The sequence below is a fragment of the Hylaeus anthracinus genome, unplaced genomic scaffold, assembly GCF_026225885.1.
Source record: "Hylaeus anthracinus isolate JK02 unplaced genomic scaffold, UHH_iyHylAnth1.0_haploid 2, whole genome shotgun sequence".
Classification (NCBI taxonomy): domain Eukaryota; kingdom Metazoa; phylum Arthropoda; class Insecta; order Hymenoptera; family Colletidae; genus Hylaeus; species Hylaeus anthracinus.
The window spans coordinates 3,389,237-3,402,219 of NW_026534838.1; the positions used below are offsets into that span (position 1 = coordinate 3,389,237).

A 12,983-nucleotide genomic window follows, 5' to 3' on the forward strand; every position below is an offset into this window, starting at 1 on the left:
TTGGCTCAAAGCTTATTTCGTCATGGGTTATAAATTTATTCGAAGAGCAACCGAGTACACGTACTATTAATTCAATATTAATTAAAATGTACGTTATCGTTATCCTTAAAGTGTACGCTAAAGTATAACAATACGTTACAGTATATTAATTCAAAACATATACAAAGTGTATTTTTGTGTAAACTCAAAATAGACACAGTACACGTATCCTGTTATTTAGGAGTGTAGTTTACTCGCTATAGTAACAAGACCGATCCATAGATCGATTAGTTCAACTCATTCAGTGATTATTTTCCGCTGGATTTCCTCTCTGCTTCCCCAATCGAAAAGCTCCCGCGACAAGCAAAGTCTCACAGTTGAATTAAATCCCACAAATCAGCAGGTCCCAAGAGTTAGGTCAAAGTTTGTGGAAATGACGTCGCCGCTGGCATCAACGGACAATTAAATTATCGTCGAGGCAGAGTAGATAACGATGCACTCGAGGTACAACATAAACCACGGGTTACGTTGGCTGGATTATGTGTATACATAACGAGCACATAGGTGTTTTAGCTTCGCTCGCGATAAGTAAGTACCTATGTGATGGGGGACGGGGTCAGGTTACCCGGGAGGCCTCACCGTGCCGCCATCTGTCGATGGATGGTCGAATCAGCAACGAGCCTGAGCTCGGTCGACATAGTAGTTTCCTCTTTGCAGGTAAAATAGATATCTACAAGGAATCGACCAGAGGTAAAGAAGATCGTTAACGAAACGATGTATACGTTTCTCGATAGAATAACGCATAAAGAATGGGACAATTTTATTTATACTGATAAGGAATACTTGTTTGGTTACAGGACGAGGTGCTGACGATATCGGAGAAAGTGGTGGTCCGCGTCAATGATCTCATCACGTGGTTATCGCCCGCGTTAGAATGGTCGTGGGGTCGGGAGGTATCTTACCCACCAACCCCTACGTCATCCCCGGAGAGCAGTCCGTTGAGATACGAGATACCACAACCGCAGGTGCTCACCGACCCTGGCATCGATTTTTCCGACGTCGACAAGCAACAAAAGGAGTACGAGAGCAACGTCAACGTGAGGAAGACGGAATGCGTCACCCAGACGAAAGTAGTCGTTCTCTCTTACCCGAGGTACTGTCGATATCGGGCCCTTCTACGTAGGCTCGAGGGTGCCGAACCGTCCTGGCTTTGCTCGTCCATAGCAGCCGCACTAGGTGGGTTCACCGCCACACCGGGTACCAGGGTACTCTTCTGCAGGGACACCTTCGACTACCCTGACCTCGAAACTCACGAACTCCTCTGCAATCATCTAGGTAAGCTTACCGACTGAGTTGTTCTTGTTATTAGGTCGTCCCAAAAGTTTCTTTCGCGAGTTGCATTCAATTATTTCCTGTGGCAGTGTTTATATAAATAGACAATCTAATTTCTTAGATGTTAATGTTGCAACAGTAATGAAGCAAAATGAATCGTACGCAATTCAATAATGTAACATTAGACATAAAATATTGTGTATGTATTACTTATTAATAAAACGAAAGAAACTTTCGGGACAACCTAATGCATGCAGATTAGTAGTAGAGCTATAGGCAAGTCCAAATTTAGCAGACTTAACTTAGACTTATTGTTAATCTAACGAATGAGCCTGGGTTAGGCCATGTTAGATTGTAAGATGCACCAAGACCCAATTCTCTACCTTCATCGCATTTCCCCTCCACTTTTCAAGCTGTGTAACGAGACATATTTATTCTGTTACTACCCACCCATTTCATTGCCTCGCAGCATTTTTCACCATATCACGTGACATGAATTACGGCTGTTCGAAAATAAAAAGATATTCAATCTTAAAATAATATCTCTCGTTTGTATTCACTTGTCAGGGCAATCAGCTTGAATGAATTCAAAGTTAGCGAATTGTGTACTCTGTGCCCACCTCCAAATACACCGAAACGCGTTTCAACGAAGTTTAGCATTATAATTCGGTTAGTTGCAAAACGTGTCAAGCTGTCGCTCGAAAGCTTGTCGTGTTCCATTTAATAATTAAACAACGCTTCGCGCGCATGCGCAGGCTATTCGAATAAAATAAACCGAAAAATATCCGAACAAGAGCCTCGTCTGAAAATATATTATTATTGCGTACATCTTGTCGCGACATTTACGGTAGACCAGATAGCAAATGGCTCGGTATAATTCATTTAGTGTAGTTTCTTTATTGAAGTGCCTATTTTTTAGTTTCTTTAGGTAAGTGCACTGTAATACCATATGCGAAACCAACAAAGGGTAAGAAAAGTGTCGAGAAAGGGATTGTTCTTTCTAATAGACGGTTGGTAATTTTACTCGTGACGCTAAAAAAGATTGGACAGCACTGAGATTTAGGGAATCATTTACCGACGGAGACATTTGCGCGCGCGATCACAGCAGACGACAATCGTTAGGAAACAGAAGAAACATACCCAAGTACAGCCAGCACGAGCGAACATCACGAAATTTTAACAAACGCGTTTTTCGAACTCGCAACGTTACTCGATCGTCGACGTATCGTTCCATTGTATTATCAGAGGTGATCGTTATCCGAATTAAGACGTCCAGTAAAAGCGTTGTCAGGTTCTGCGTCGCAATTAAAACGTGTTCATACTTCAAGTTTTTTTTTTTGTACGTTCGCGACGGACAGCATGATTGTGATGAAAATTAAAGAGAATAAAATTGTGTATTACAAAGTGATAGGTGAGCATAACGATGAAAATTCTTTCCTTGTGTAAACTGGTTGGGACAAAACAGTTAGTGGACATCGACGAGTAATTGGGAAAAATCGATTCGCGCACGTGGTGCAGTCAAAGATCGACGCGATTCTTGTTTAGGTAAAAAATACGAATAGCGTATGGAAGAGAAGTCGAACGAATCTCGATTCGTTATTCGTTCGATACTAATTACCTTTAAATAAACTAAATTAGGTTAGATTAGGTTAAATTGAACTTTTCGCGAAAGAAGCGAAGGGTTATCTTTGTTTAAATTATTGAAATAAAACGGCCATTTCTGGTGTTCCGATAGGTTAGTTAAGAAAAAGTGACTGACGTTAACCTACGCATTGTTTCATAATCGATAAGGAATTTGTGACAAATTTTATAAGTCTTCGTAGGGACGATGCTATAATAGCAGTGGCAGTATGAAATTGTTGCGATTGGCAATTTTGCATATCGTTTTAACACTTTACCTACCGGTAGTTTCGTAATCGTCTTTTTTGCCAAGACACCCAGTACTTTATTATCTATTATTAAAATAACACTTAATGCTTGCATCGTTACATGAATTATGAAATATATAACATAAATATTAATCGAAAAACGATTCTAATAAATACATCTAAAATTGAATAATATTAATATTGTAAAAAGAAAAAATATTATTGAATTGAATGTCCAATCGCTACCAATCGATAAAACGTTAATTAATTCATAAAATAATCATGTTTCATGTGTACATTCTACAAACGTTCGATATATTTTTCATATTTATATACGTCGTGAAATGCATAAAATCTGCAGTCTGACGACTTCCATTTTTTCGCCAGAGTTAAATGTATCGGTTACATTGCGTTACTGGTTGCATTGTGCTCGCTACAGCCAACGGTCGTTAATATGAATTATTAGTTGCCAACTGCCGTTACGTTTCTCAATTAATCGAAGAGTTCGGTAATGGCTGAAGTGTTATTTAGTGTGCATTCCGGTTCGAACAATTATAATTCATACAACCTTGTGCATTAATTCGCTCTTTTGTTCGATGAAAATACATTTATAGAAATTCTACTGATTAGCAATCGCATCGTCACGTTTGCGAAAAGACGGGCATTAAGAATTTGAGGTTAGCGCGCAACACTGTATTCAAATAAATTAACTAGACATTGTTTCAACATTTTTTTAGGAAGAGTTCCGCACTTACCATATGGACTGCATTCAGAGATACAAAAAAAATTTTAGAAAAGCACAAAAGACCCCATGTTGACTGTTAAGGGATAATAATTTAATAGTAAAGTAGAATGCATTAATGAATGTTCTGTTTTAATTTTCAGCACCAAAATTGAAGGGACGGCCGAGGAGAAAGCGTAAAAAGCGTAGCGCGTCGCCCGGAGAGTCCAGCAATGAAAGCGAGGCGTCCGTCGCGTCCACGTCGAAGAGCGTGCCGCCTAATACCACGAGCCTGGTGGTGTCCAACGTCGGCAGACCACCGTCGTCGGTGGTACGGCGTAGCGAGAGGAACACCAGCGCCGAGGAAAAGAAGTTCCTCACGGACGTGCAGAGTTTCATGAACTCGAGGGGTACGCCTGTCGGAAAGATGCCACTGCTGGGCTACAGGCAGAGTCAGTATCTGTGCTTTTTTTTTTTTAACGATTGGCGACAATGTTTAGATGCTTTTTAGGCAACACGCTGACAAGGAGAAGTCGGCTGCAGAGCAGGGTCGTCAATTCGATCAACTTCTTTCTCGTTGGATCTGGAAGAGCTAGAGTAGCGCCGTCTTAACGTATGGGCACGCTGGATCCTATAAACTAAGGGGCCTCGTGTCAATCTATGCAACGCTGAACACATTTGTAGCACAAATACATAGACTTGTAGAAATTAACGCGAGCTCTGACAGCATTAGTTGGATTACTTGGATTTCTTATCTTATTTAGTCTGCGATATTAAAAGGAAATAAATGTAATAAGAGACCCAGTCCACTGATTTGCTACTAATAATAGTGTTAAGACGGCTGTGAGCAAGAGTAAATATTTGAAACAATACACCTTGCTGAACCCAAATGTGGAACACACCGTCTATTTCCGTTCTAGATACACTAAAAAAGTAGTTGATCAAAAATTGACAACCCCGCCGATACGACTTCTCCTTGGCAGTTTTAGAAACGTTGGTTCGTTGTCAATTAAATTGAAACAGTGATTGGTACTGTTCGAAGCTGATATACAGCAGTGTTTCCTTTTGACAAGTAACGTTCAGATAGAACCTCATCGGTAAGATAAGATACACTGGAATGACGAGTGTTGTTTTATTTGCAGTCGATCTCTTCCTGTTTTATACAAAAGTTCAGATGCTCGGTGGCTACGACTCCGTCAGCGCTGGTCGCCTTTGGAAGACCATCTACGACGACATAGGTGGTAATACGGGGAACACCAGTGCTGCGACTATCACTCGTCGACATTACGAAAGGTGACGTGCTCTAAGGAGACCTATATCTTATCCGTCAAGACCAGTTTCGATTTACTGATTTTACTTCTATGTTAACAGGTTGCTGTTACCGTACGAGAGGTACCAAAAGGGCGAAGAAGCAAAAGTGAGACTGACGCTTGGAAGGCGTACCAAGACTAGTAGCGTATCCGAAGAGTCTGAAGACGTCAAACAAGAAACCAACGACCTTTATTCATCGGAAATACCTCCACCCGTAGAAACTAATCTTACAGCTACGACACCTCCCCTTCAACCAATTGCAACTACTGTGAGTGTCTTCCAAACAATTTAACCCCCTCGTTACTATGGTTATATCGATTACCGACTCGTTATTCAATGGTGTTCTTTATTTTCGCAGCCGTTCCTTTCGAGCGAGAAACCCAAAACGGAGACAGGCAAAACGTCGTCCTTACGTAGCGTAAGGGTGAAGCCAGAACGCCTGAAGTCGTTGAACACTATGATTGCCAATAGTACGCCATCGCCCAGCCAGCAAGCCAATCAACTGCCAAGTCCACCACCTTCTTCTAATACGTCGGTTTCAACACCGAGTAGTACACCCTCCACAACGCCCACGAACGGTACCGGAAGTCAAAGCGTATTGGAGAGACAACTGAACAGTCCTCTGATATCGCAGCAAGTCCCACCGTCGTGTTCGCCGCCGGATCTGCCGGGTCTGCCGGTGACTACGGTAGCAACGAACGCTACTACAGTCGTAACGTTAACTCCGCCGCCGGAGAAAGACATGAAGGAAATTAAACTAGATTCCAAACAGACCACCCTGCTGGCACAGGGTAAGGAGAACATCCCTTTGTTCGGTGAGAAATCCATTTTCGCTGAAAAGGCGATAGCGCCTCCGAGGTCGCCGGAAGTCATAGACCTGGAATCGGAGAGCGACACGAGTAGGGACAAAATAATCATTCCCAGCTTTAAGAAACGTAAACTCGAAATCTTACGCGAAGGTGGTCTCGAAGTCACTGCCGTTGACCTGGACACACGACCGAGCGTGATTCAAAGCAATCCTCCGGCGCCAGCAACGATGAGATCCGAGGAGAAATCGCCAATATCTTACCCTCTTCCAGTCACACCCAACTCCATTCCGAAACTGATTTCCGTCACTGTGACACCGGACATAGGGCATATGTTGTCGTCGCCGCAAGAACATCAGCATCCCCATCATCAAGCGCGGTTGCAAGTACCGAACAAACAACCACCCGCTCATCATAACAACAATAATAACAATACCACGGTGAACAATAATAACGTGGTAAATAGTCGCGTGATAAATCTTGGCACCTCCAATAATGCCGCGTTGTTGCAATTGTACGCGAACGCGAACGTACCGCCGCCTGCGTCTTCAGCGATGCATCACCAGGCTAATCATCGTTTCGTACCACCCAGCGTTCCCAACGGAAGGATATTCCCGCCAAAGGTGACACAATCGAGGTCGATGTTCGCGCACAACGAAAAGATGGTGTACGGAGATCCGAAGGATATCCTCAGTCCTCCGAAGTATCGTTCCTCGTTTCACCGTTTACCGCATCAGCAACACATGAACAATAATAACGACTCAATAGCGCACGGAGGGGTTCTCGATTTGACGCAAAAGTATGGCGATAAACCGGTATTCCCGCGACCGAGCCTAGAAATAGTGAAAGTACCTGTAGTGCCGAGGCCTAATCCATTGAACTTGGAGATGAGGAACTCGTCCACGGCTAAAGAGAAACCAACGGACTGTTCGAAACGTGGTACCTTTCCTGGTTACCAGAACGTATTGGACAGTCGAACCATGGCTTCGAATAATCTAGAAATCACCATCGTGAACCCTAAACAAAAAAACAATCACACGAGTACGCCGACGACGGTTCGCGTACCGAGTCCACCTAATAGAAGTAACGCGATGCCTGCGCAGAGAAGACAACAGGTGAACGGAAGGTACACGACAACGAGGAGCGAGCCAGTTTCACCGTACACACCCAGAAAGCCAATTAGTCATCCTGTTATACCGAACGTACCTAATCTAAATCATCTAAATAGCGGAAATTCCTATCCTAGAATGGAAACAGCCATGCAGCAACAGATAAGCATAGACAGGAGAAAAAACGTGGAGAGCAGCGGTAAGGAGCAACATCAGCAACGTCGAATCAGCGAGGGCGACAAGTCGTTAATGACGCAACAGCACCAGCACCACCAGCAGCAGCAGCAGCAGCATCAGCAGGAGTCGAGGCAAACCGAGGCTGGAAGGCGACACAGCGTTCCAAGCATACCTTCAGGTTACGTGCCCACGGTACCTCAAAGCAATCCAGCCTACCTTCCGCAACTGCCAACAAACACGCCCGGCAAGTTCCTACCGATTTTGGACCCGATGTATTATTCCGCGTTCTACAACGGTTTATTCACCCCGCCGCCGATTCCGCCCACGGCCACCACGTCGTTTCTACCGCCGGAATTCAGCGCATACTACAAGGAATTACTTGCTTCCTCGCAACCAAGACTGGGGATGGCGGGGCAGAATCAGCCGACTGCCCCGACGTCTAAGTAGAAAATGGGATCTCATATGTAGGGTTTCCGACGTAGTAGCGAATAATGTCGGTTTCGTTTTCTAAAGACAAAGATCCGTCGGATTTTCCTCGCCACGAATAATCTATTTTCGATTCAAGAATCATTCAAGGAGGACTTCCTCGTGCGTGTCAATAAGGACAATTTTTTTTTGAGTGAAAAAAAAAACAAAATGAGAGACCGGACTTTCGATCATCGTTTGAACGTTGTCTTTTGGACAGTCTTCTCCCGTAATGTTCGATCCGTACGCGATGCAGGTTGTCCGGTGATTTGTGACACAATCGATTGGGAGTGGATCCTTCGAATGAAACATTAGTGGAAAATGGAATTTGGCAATCGACGCGTTTTCGTATATGAAAAATAGCACTACTACGAAAATGATGTATTTACAAAAATATCGTTTGTATTTTCAAGTACGAGAACTTCTTTTTACTACGTTTTTTTCATTTTATGCTAATAAGTTTTTGACTATATCTCTTTGAGGTAAGATGGATTAGAAATTGTTCTACTTGTTGCTTGACTTCAATATTTTGTTTAAAGTTCTTCGTTTAGTTGGCAATGCTATGATCTAATGGTAAACGTTAAATAAGTAAGACTTGAATTTGCTTTCTCTTTCAAATCGCGTGCCTCAAAGAGATAGCTGGACGATGGATCATCCGTATACGATTTTATCATGAATCACCGGACATCCTGATTAGAAACGAAAGAGTACAGTTTAAACAATAGAACGCAAGCGGAGACTGTGAAAGTTCGAATGCGCGAACGAATAATTTACAGTGGAATATAGGTGTGTACATGCATATATTATGCAATAAATTAGGTAGTAATTTTTTATATGTAACAATAACAACTAGACAAACAACTTTGTTGTAGGTCGAAGAGAAACAATGATTCGGTTTGTTTTAATTCTTCTTCTTTTTTTTTTTACACATATATTTCCAGAGTGTATTCGATATTTAGAGAGAGAGAGAGAGAAAAAAAAAGAGCGTACTAAAGCACTGTGATAAAGATCAGAAAGGGAGAAAAAAAATACTGTACTCATTGAATGCAGTTTGACTCTTTTCATACGAAAATACCACTTTTCCACGTTCAATTCTATCGCGATCTTTGCTCGTGCGCCTACCAGGTCGGACTATAATTTCTTTTCTGATTTGTAATTTTTTTTTTTTTTTTTTTATAAATTCTCCAAAAGATTCGATTCAATTCTCTGTCGCGTAGTAGGGTCAGGATTCCTTCATTTCGAACGTGCGATGTGATAACTAAATAAATAAATATAATAAATAAATAAATAAATAAATAAATATATATGTATATGTGTATATGCGAGATTTTTAGCCGACGGATCGTCAGAACGTATAATTGTTTATTGTATAACGATAAATCTTACCGTAGCGTATATCGATCGCAAGAACCCTATATCTGTAAGTTTAGACAAATTTTCATTGTATCTCTCTTGACACACGTACATACGATATACACATACGCGCGCGCTATCACCGTACTCCTATACACACACACATACACACATACACCGATCCGTAGTCAGCTCTAAAGGAGAAATAAATGCACGCAACGCGGTGTTATTAGCAACGAGACGAATGTATATAATGTATATAATAATCACGTATCCATTAAGCTAGATAAAAAGTCCTCAATGCATTGTATCTTTCAACATTTTACGTAAGAAAAAAAAAACGTGTTAAGGTTTAGCAAGTGTGTACAGGTTGTCTGACTTTTGTGTGGCCCCAACGATAGTCGTATCGCTGTATAAATATATTCTTCGCTAGGGTGCAACGCAATATTTTTTGCAGAATACTTTTTTAGAAGAAGTCTTTTGTACATTTAGACAAGAAAAAAAAAGAAAATGCTGCCAAGCACGTTTTCATTTTCGTCGATATGTGTATGTATATGAATATATATGTATATGAATATATATATATATATATATATATATATATATATATATATATATATATGCATATAAATATATTTAAACATATATTTATACGGTAATATCGATAACGGTGAGAAAAAAATGAGTATGCGTGCGTGCGCGCGCGTGTGTTTGTGTGTGTGCGTGAGAGAGAGAGAGAGGAAGAGAGAAAATACGAGCCTTTCTTTTTTATATATATATATAATATAATATATATATATATACATACATATACTTTCGTTTAACGAGAGCACCACCATGATCGACTGATATGTAGACATGCGCGCGTGATCGCTGCCGGAAGCGACCGAACATCGCGGGCCACCGACAATTTGGAATGGAGAGAAGGAAAACAAAAAAAACGACGACGGTATATCCATGTTAAACGTAGACGTATCGATAGAATTTGTTCGTTTTAGGATACTTCTCTGATAAAGAAAGCTTAAAAAAAAAAAATAACAAAAATAAAATATCAGATAACGTTAAAGCATTCGTAACCCTAAGACGTGTACGTACAAGAGTGTATAAAGGTCTTCGCCTGACCGTTCATAGCAAAAATCAAGATTTCTATATCGATGTCTTTCAAGAATAAGTTGTTCGTGCTGCACGCAGGCAGAGATGGGTAAATTTATTATCTAGATAAAAATTGTGAATGCATATTGATCATCGAACGATGTCTTTCCAATCGTTTTATTAAAAATTCTTTCGTTCTTCGGTCGTATTAAACACGAAAGGTATCGTTCGATTATTATTTTGCACCGAACAACCATTGGACTTAAAAGATAACGCTCGATCTGTTATTTGTTCGATAAAAAAAATCACGATACGAATTGTAAAACGAAGTTTATATACAGGATGTACGAAAAATGTTGGAGGTCCTTGAAAGGAGTGGTTCGGGGGATGATTTGAAACAACTTTTTCCTTAGCGAAAATAATGTTTCAAATCACCCCACGAACCACCCCTTTCAAGGACCTCCAACATTTTTTAGGCATCCTGTATTTCATTGAATTACGAAATGGAACTATTTATTTCATTCTCTAGTTGTATTATATGAAATATATATAGATATCGAACGAGTAAAAGTTTCTCTGGATAACTTCGTTGAAATAAACATTGAGAATAAATTTCAATGGCTATTTATTATACTGTACGATTAAATTGTGGGAGATACTCGATTCTGCCACAGAAATTTCAATTTTTATTTAACTGGTGAATAGAGTCCGTGCGTTTATCTTTTATTCGTTATTTGACATTTTTATCTAGATTAAGTATTTTGCCCCTTACTGGTCGCGACTCACGTACGTGGTTTTATTTTCCGGAGAGATCGTCCGGTGACGCCCGACGCGTTTAGAATCAGAAATCTTTTTTTTTTTTTTTTTTTCGATTCAATTCGAATCATATGTATTATTATTATTTTTGTACAACGAATACTTCTCGTCTAGTATTTTCTTTTCGCGGGGGGTGTCCTCTCTTATTCGAACGGTGCTGTGTTTGCAAAGTATTTCCGGCGAAACACGTTTTGTATATTTTGTTCATAATTCTCGTGGAAACGATATATCGGTTGTTCAACAGGAGACTGTCGACAGCGCGAAGGAATTCAACGATTTTAACACATTCGAGAGACGATGCCATTAAATATTATTACGAAACTATTCCCAGTAGTCGATATTTTGAAGTGGGATAGGCTGATTCGTCGATTTCGAATGTGTTGAAATAGATGTTCGCGTTCCAGTCCGACGAACCGTAATCGAAGGTAAAAAGACTTTTGATTTCGACGAGTGCGTTGTATATAGAAGACGAGATATATGTTGCTGTTGCGATTATGATAATAATTCGTTTCAACATCGGCTGAGATAAGTGAAAAAGAAACGTGGATCGAGTAAACGGCACAAGGGTTTATTTTTTCTTTTATTACGAAAGGGCCGAAAAAGAATAGAAGGGGCTTGTACGAGAATACGTGCCATAAAACTGCTTAGATAGTGACTTTGAAAAAAATCGAACGATAACGACCTTCGTTTATATGTGCTTTTAACGAGCCCTTTATCGATTAGCGAGGGAGAGTAAGGACGATAGTAGAGAATGAAAGTTTAAACGATTAAAAAAAAGAAAAAAGAAAAAACGAAAGTGCAAAATTCCATACCGGAAGATTTTTTTATGTAATTTCAGTTTTGTTTTGTTACCGTGATTGTTTTGTATCTCAAATTGTAGCGTGAGACAGAGTGAAAGCTGTATAATGAAATGTGTATGAATGAGAACGCAGCGAGTGAGATAGAGAGAAAATTAGTGAACGATTAATATTCAAACAAAATCAGAAAAAAGTCTATGTTCGTTTTTTTCTTTTGCGAGTTTTCTCTTGATTTTTTTATATACGTAGCAAGTGACTTTTTAGCGTAACATCTCGTTTCCCAATTTAATAATAATTATTATTATTATACGATACAAAATATTTTTTATTATATGGGCATTTCAGTTCCTAAATTGGAAATAAAATATCTACCACGAACGATTTTTTTTATTGCGCGAGCATTTTCAATACGCTTGCGCTGTTTCGATGCTTCATGTTCAAACGTTCGTTTCTTTATATCTCGTTTTAAAGTCAAAATAGTTGGCTTTATTTCTGTCTTCCAAGAAACTAAGAAAATCGAATTTCACGCATTGAGGCGTACTTGAGAAGCTTGAACTTTTCGGGTAAGTACAATTACAGTCACTTACACTCGTTAGAGTGACAGTGATGTGTCAAACACGTCTTTCTCATTGTTGAAAACCTTCTAGTAGTATTATGAATAATGTGCGTATTATATTTTTCTTTGTGTTTGTACATTATATATATGAGAAACATTCAGTTACGACATACGCGAATCTTATGTATATCTCGTGCATACTTCGGCCATACAATGGTCTAGACTATATGGTCGAAGATTCGCAGCAACTTCGAGATGACAACAGAACAGATGAACAGGCTAAGGTAAATTGTCGCATAAAAGGACACTCCTGCGTCTACGAGGAGGACAACCGATTCGACAAACAAGCTAATATAGGTTGCCCCATGAAAGGGGCGCTCCTGCGCCTACGAGCACTCAACCGGCCCAACATATTTTAACATCTCCAAATAACTCATGAAGAATGACGTAGTATACAGCATCGTAGAAGTTTTCCCTTTAATTTCCCTTCATTTCCTTGCACATTTCTCTTTAACTTCCATTCATTTCTGTGACATTTCCTGGTATATTTCCATTTAATTTCCCTCCATTACCTTACACATTTCCCACTAATATTCCTCCA

General features: G+C 40.1%; 1 protein-coding gene across 3 annotated transcripts in view; it reads left to right on the top strand.

Moving 5' to 3' along the window:
• Nucleotides 1-12,204, top strand: part of LOC128892840 (mucin-17-like) — a 181,587-nt gene extending 169,383 nt beyond the window's left edge. The window contains exons 3-7 of one of the 3 annotated variants that reach the window (XM_054153408.1): nucleotides 837-1,314; nucleotides 4,065-4,352; nucleotides 5,043-5,193; nucleotides 5,272-5,479; nucleotides 5,570-12,204. In XM_054153408.1, coding sequence (XP_054009383.1) covers nucleotides 837-1,314; nucleotides 4,065-4,352; nucleotides 5,043-5,193; nucleotides 5,272-5,479; nucleotides 5,570-7,750 — 3,306 coding nt within the window. In that variant the 3' untranslated portion in view covers nucleotides 7,751-12,204. Of the gene's footprint in view, nucleotides 1-836; nucleotides 1,315-2,303; nucleotides 2,723-4,064; nucleotides 4,353-5,042; nucleotides 5,194-5,271; nucleotides 5,480-5,569 lie in introns of those variants that run through there. The other 2 variants (XM_054153409.1, XM_054153410.1) reach the window with 2 other exon arrangements.
• Nucleotides 12,205-12,983: the final 779 nt, after the last annotated feature.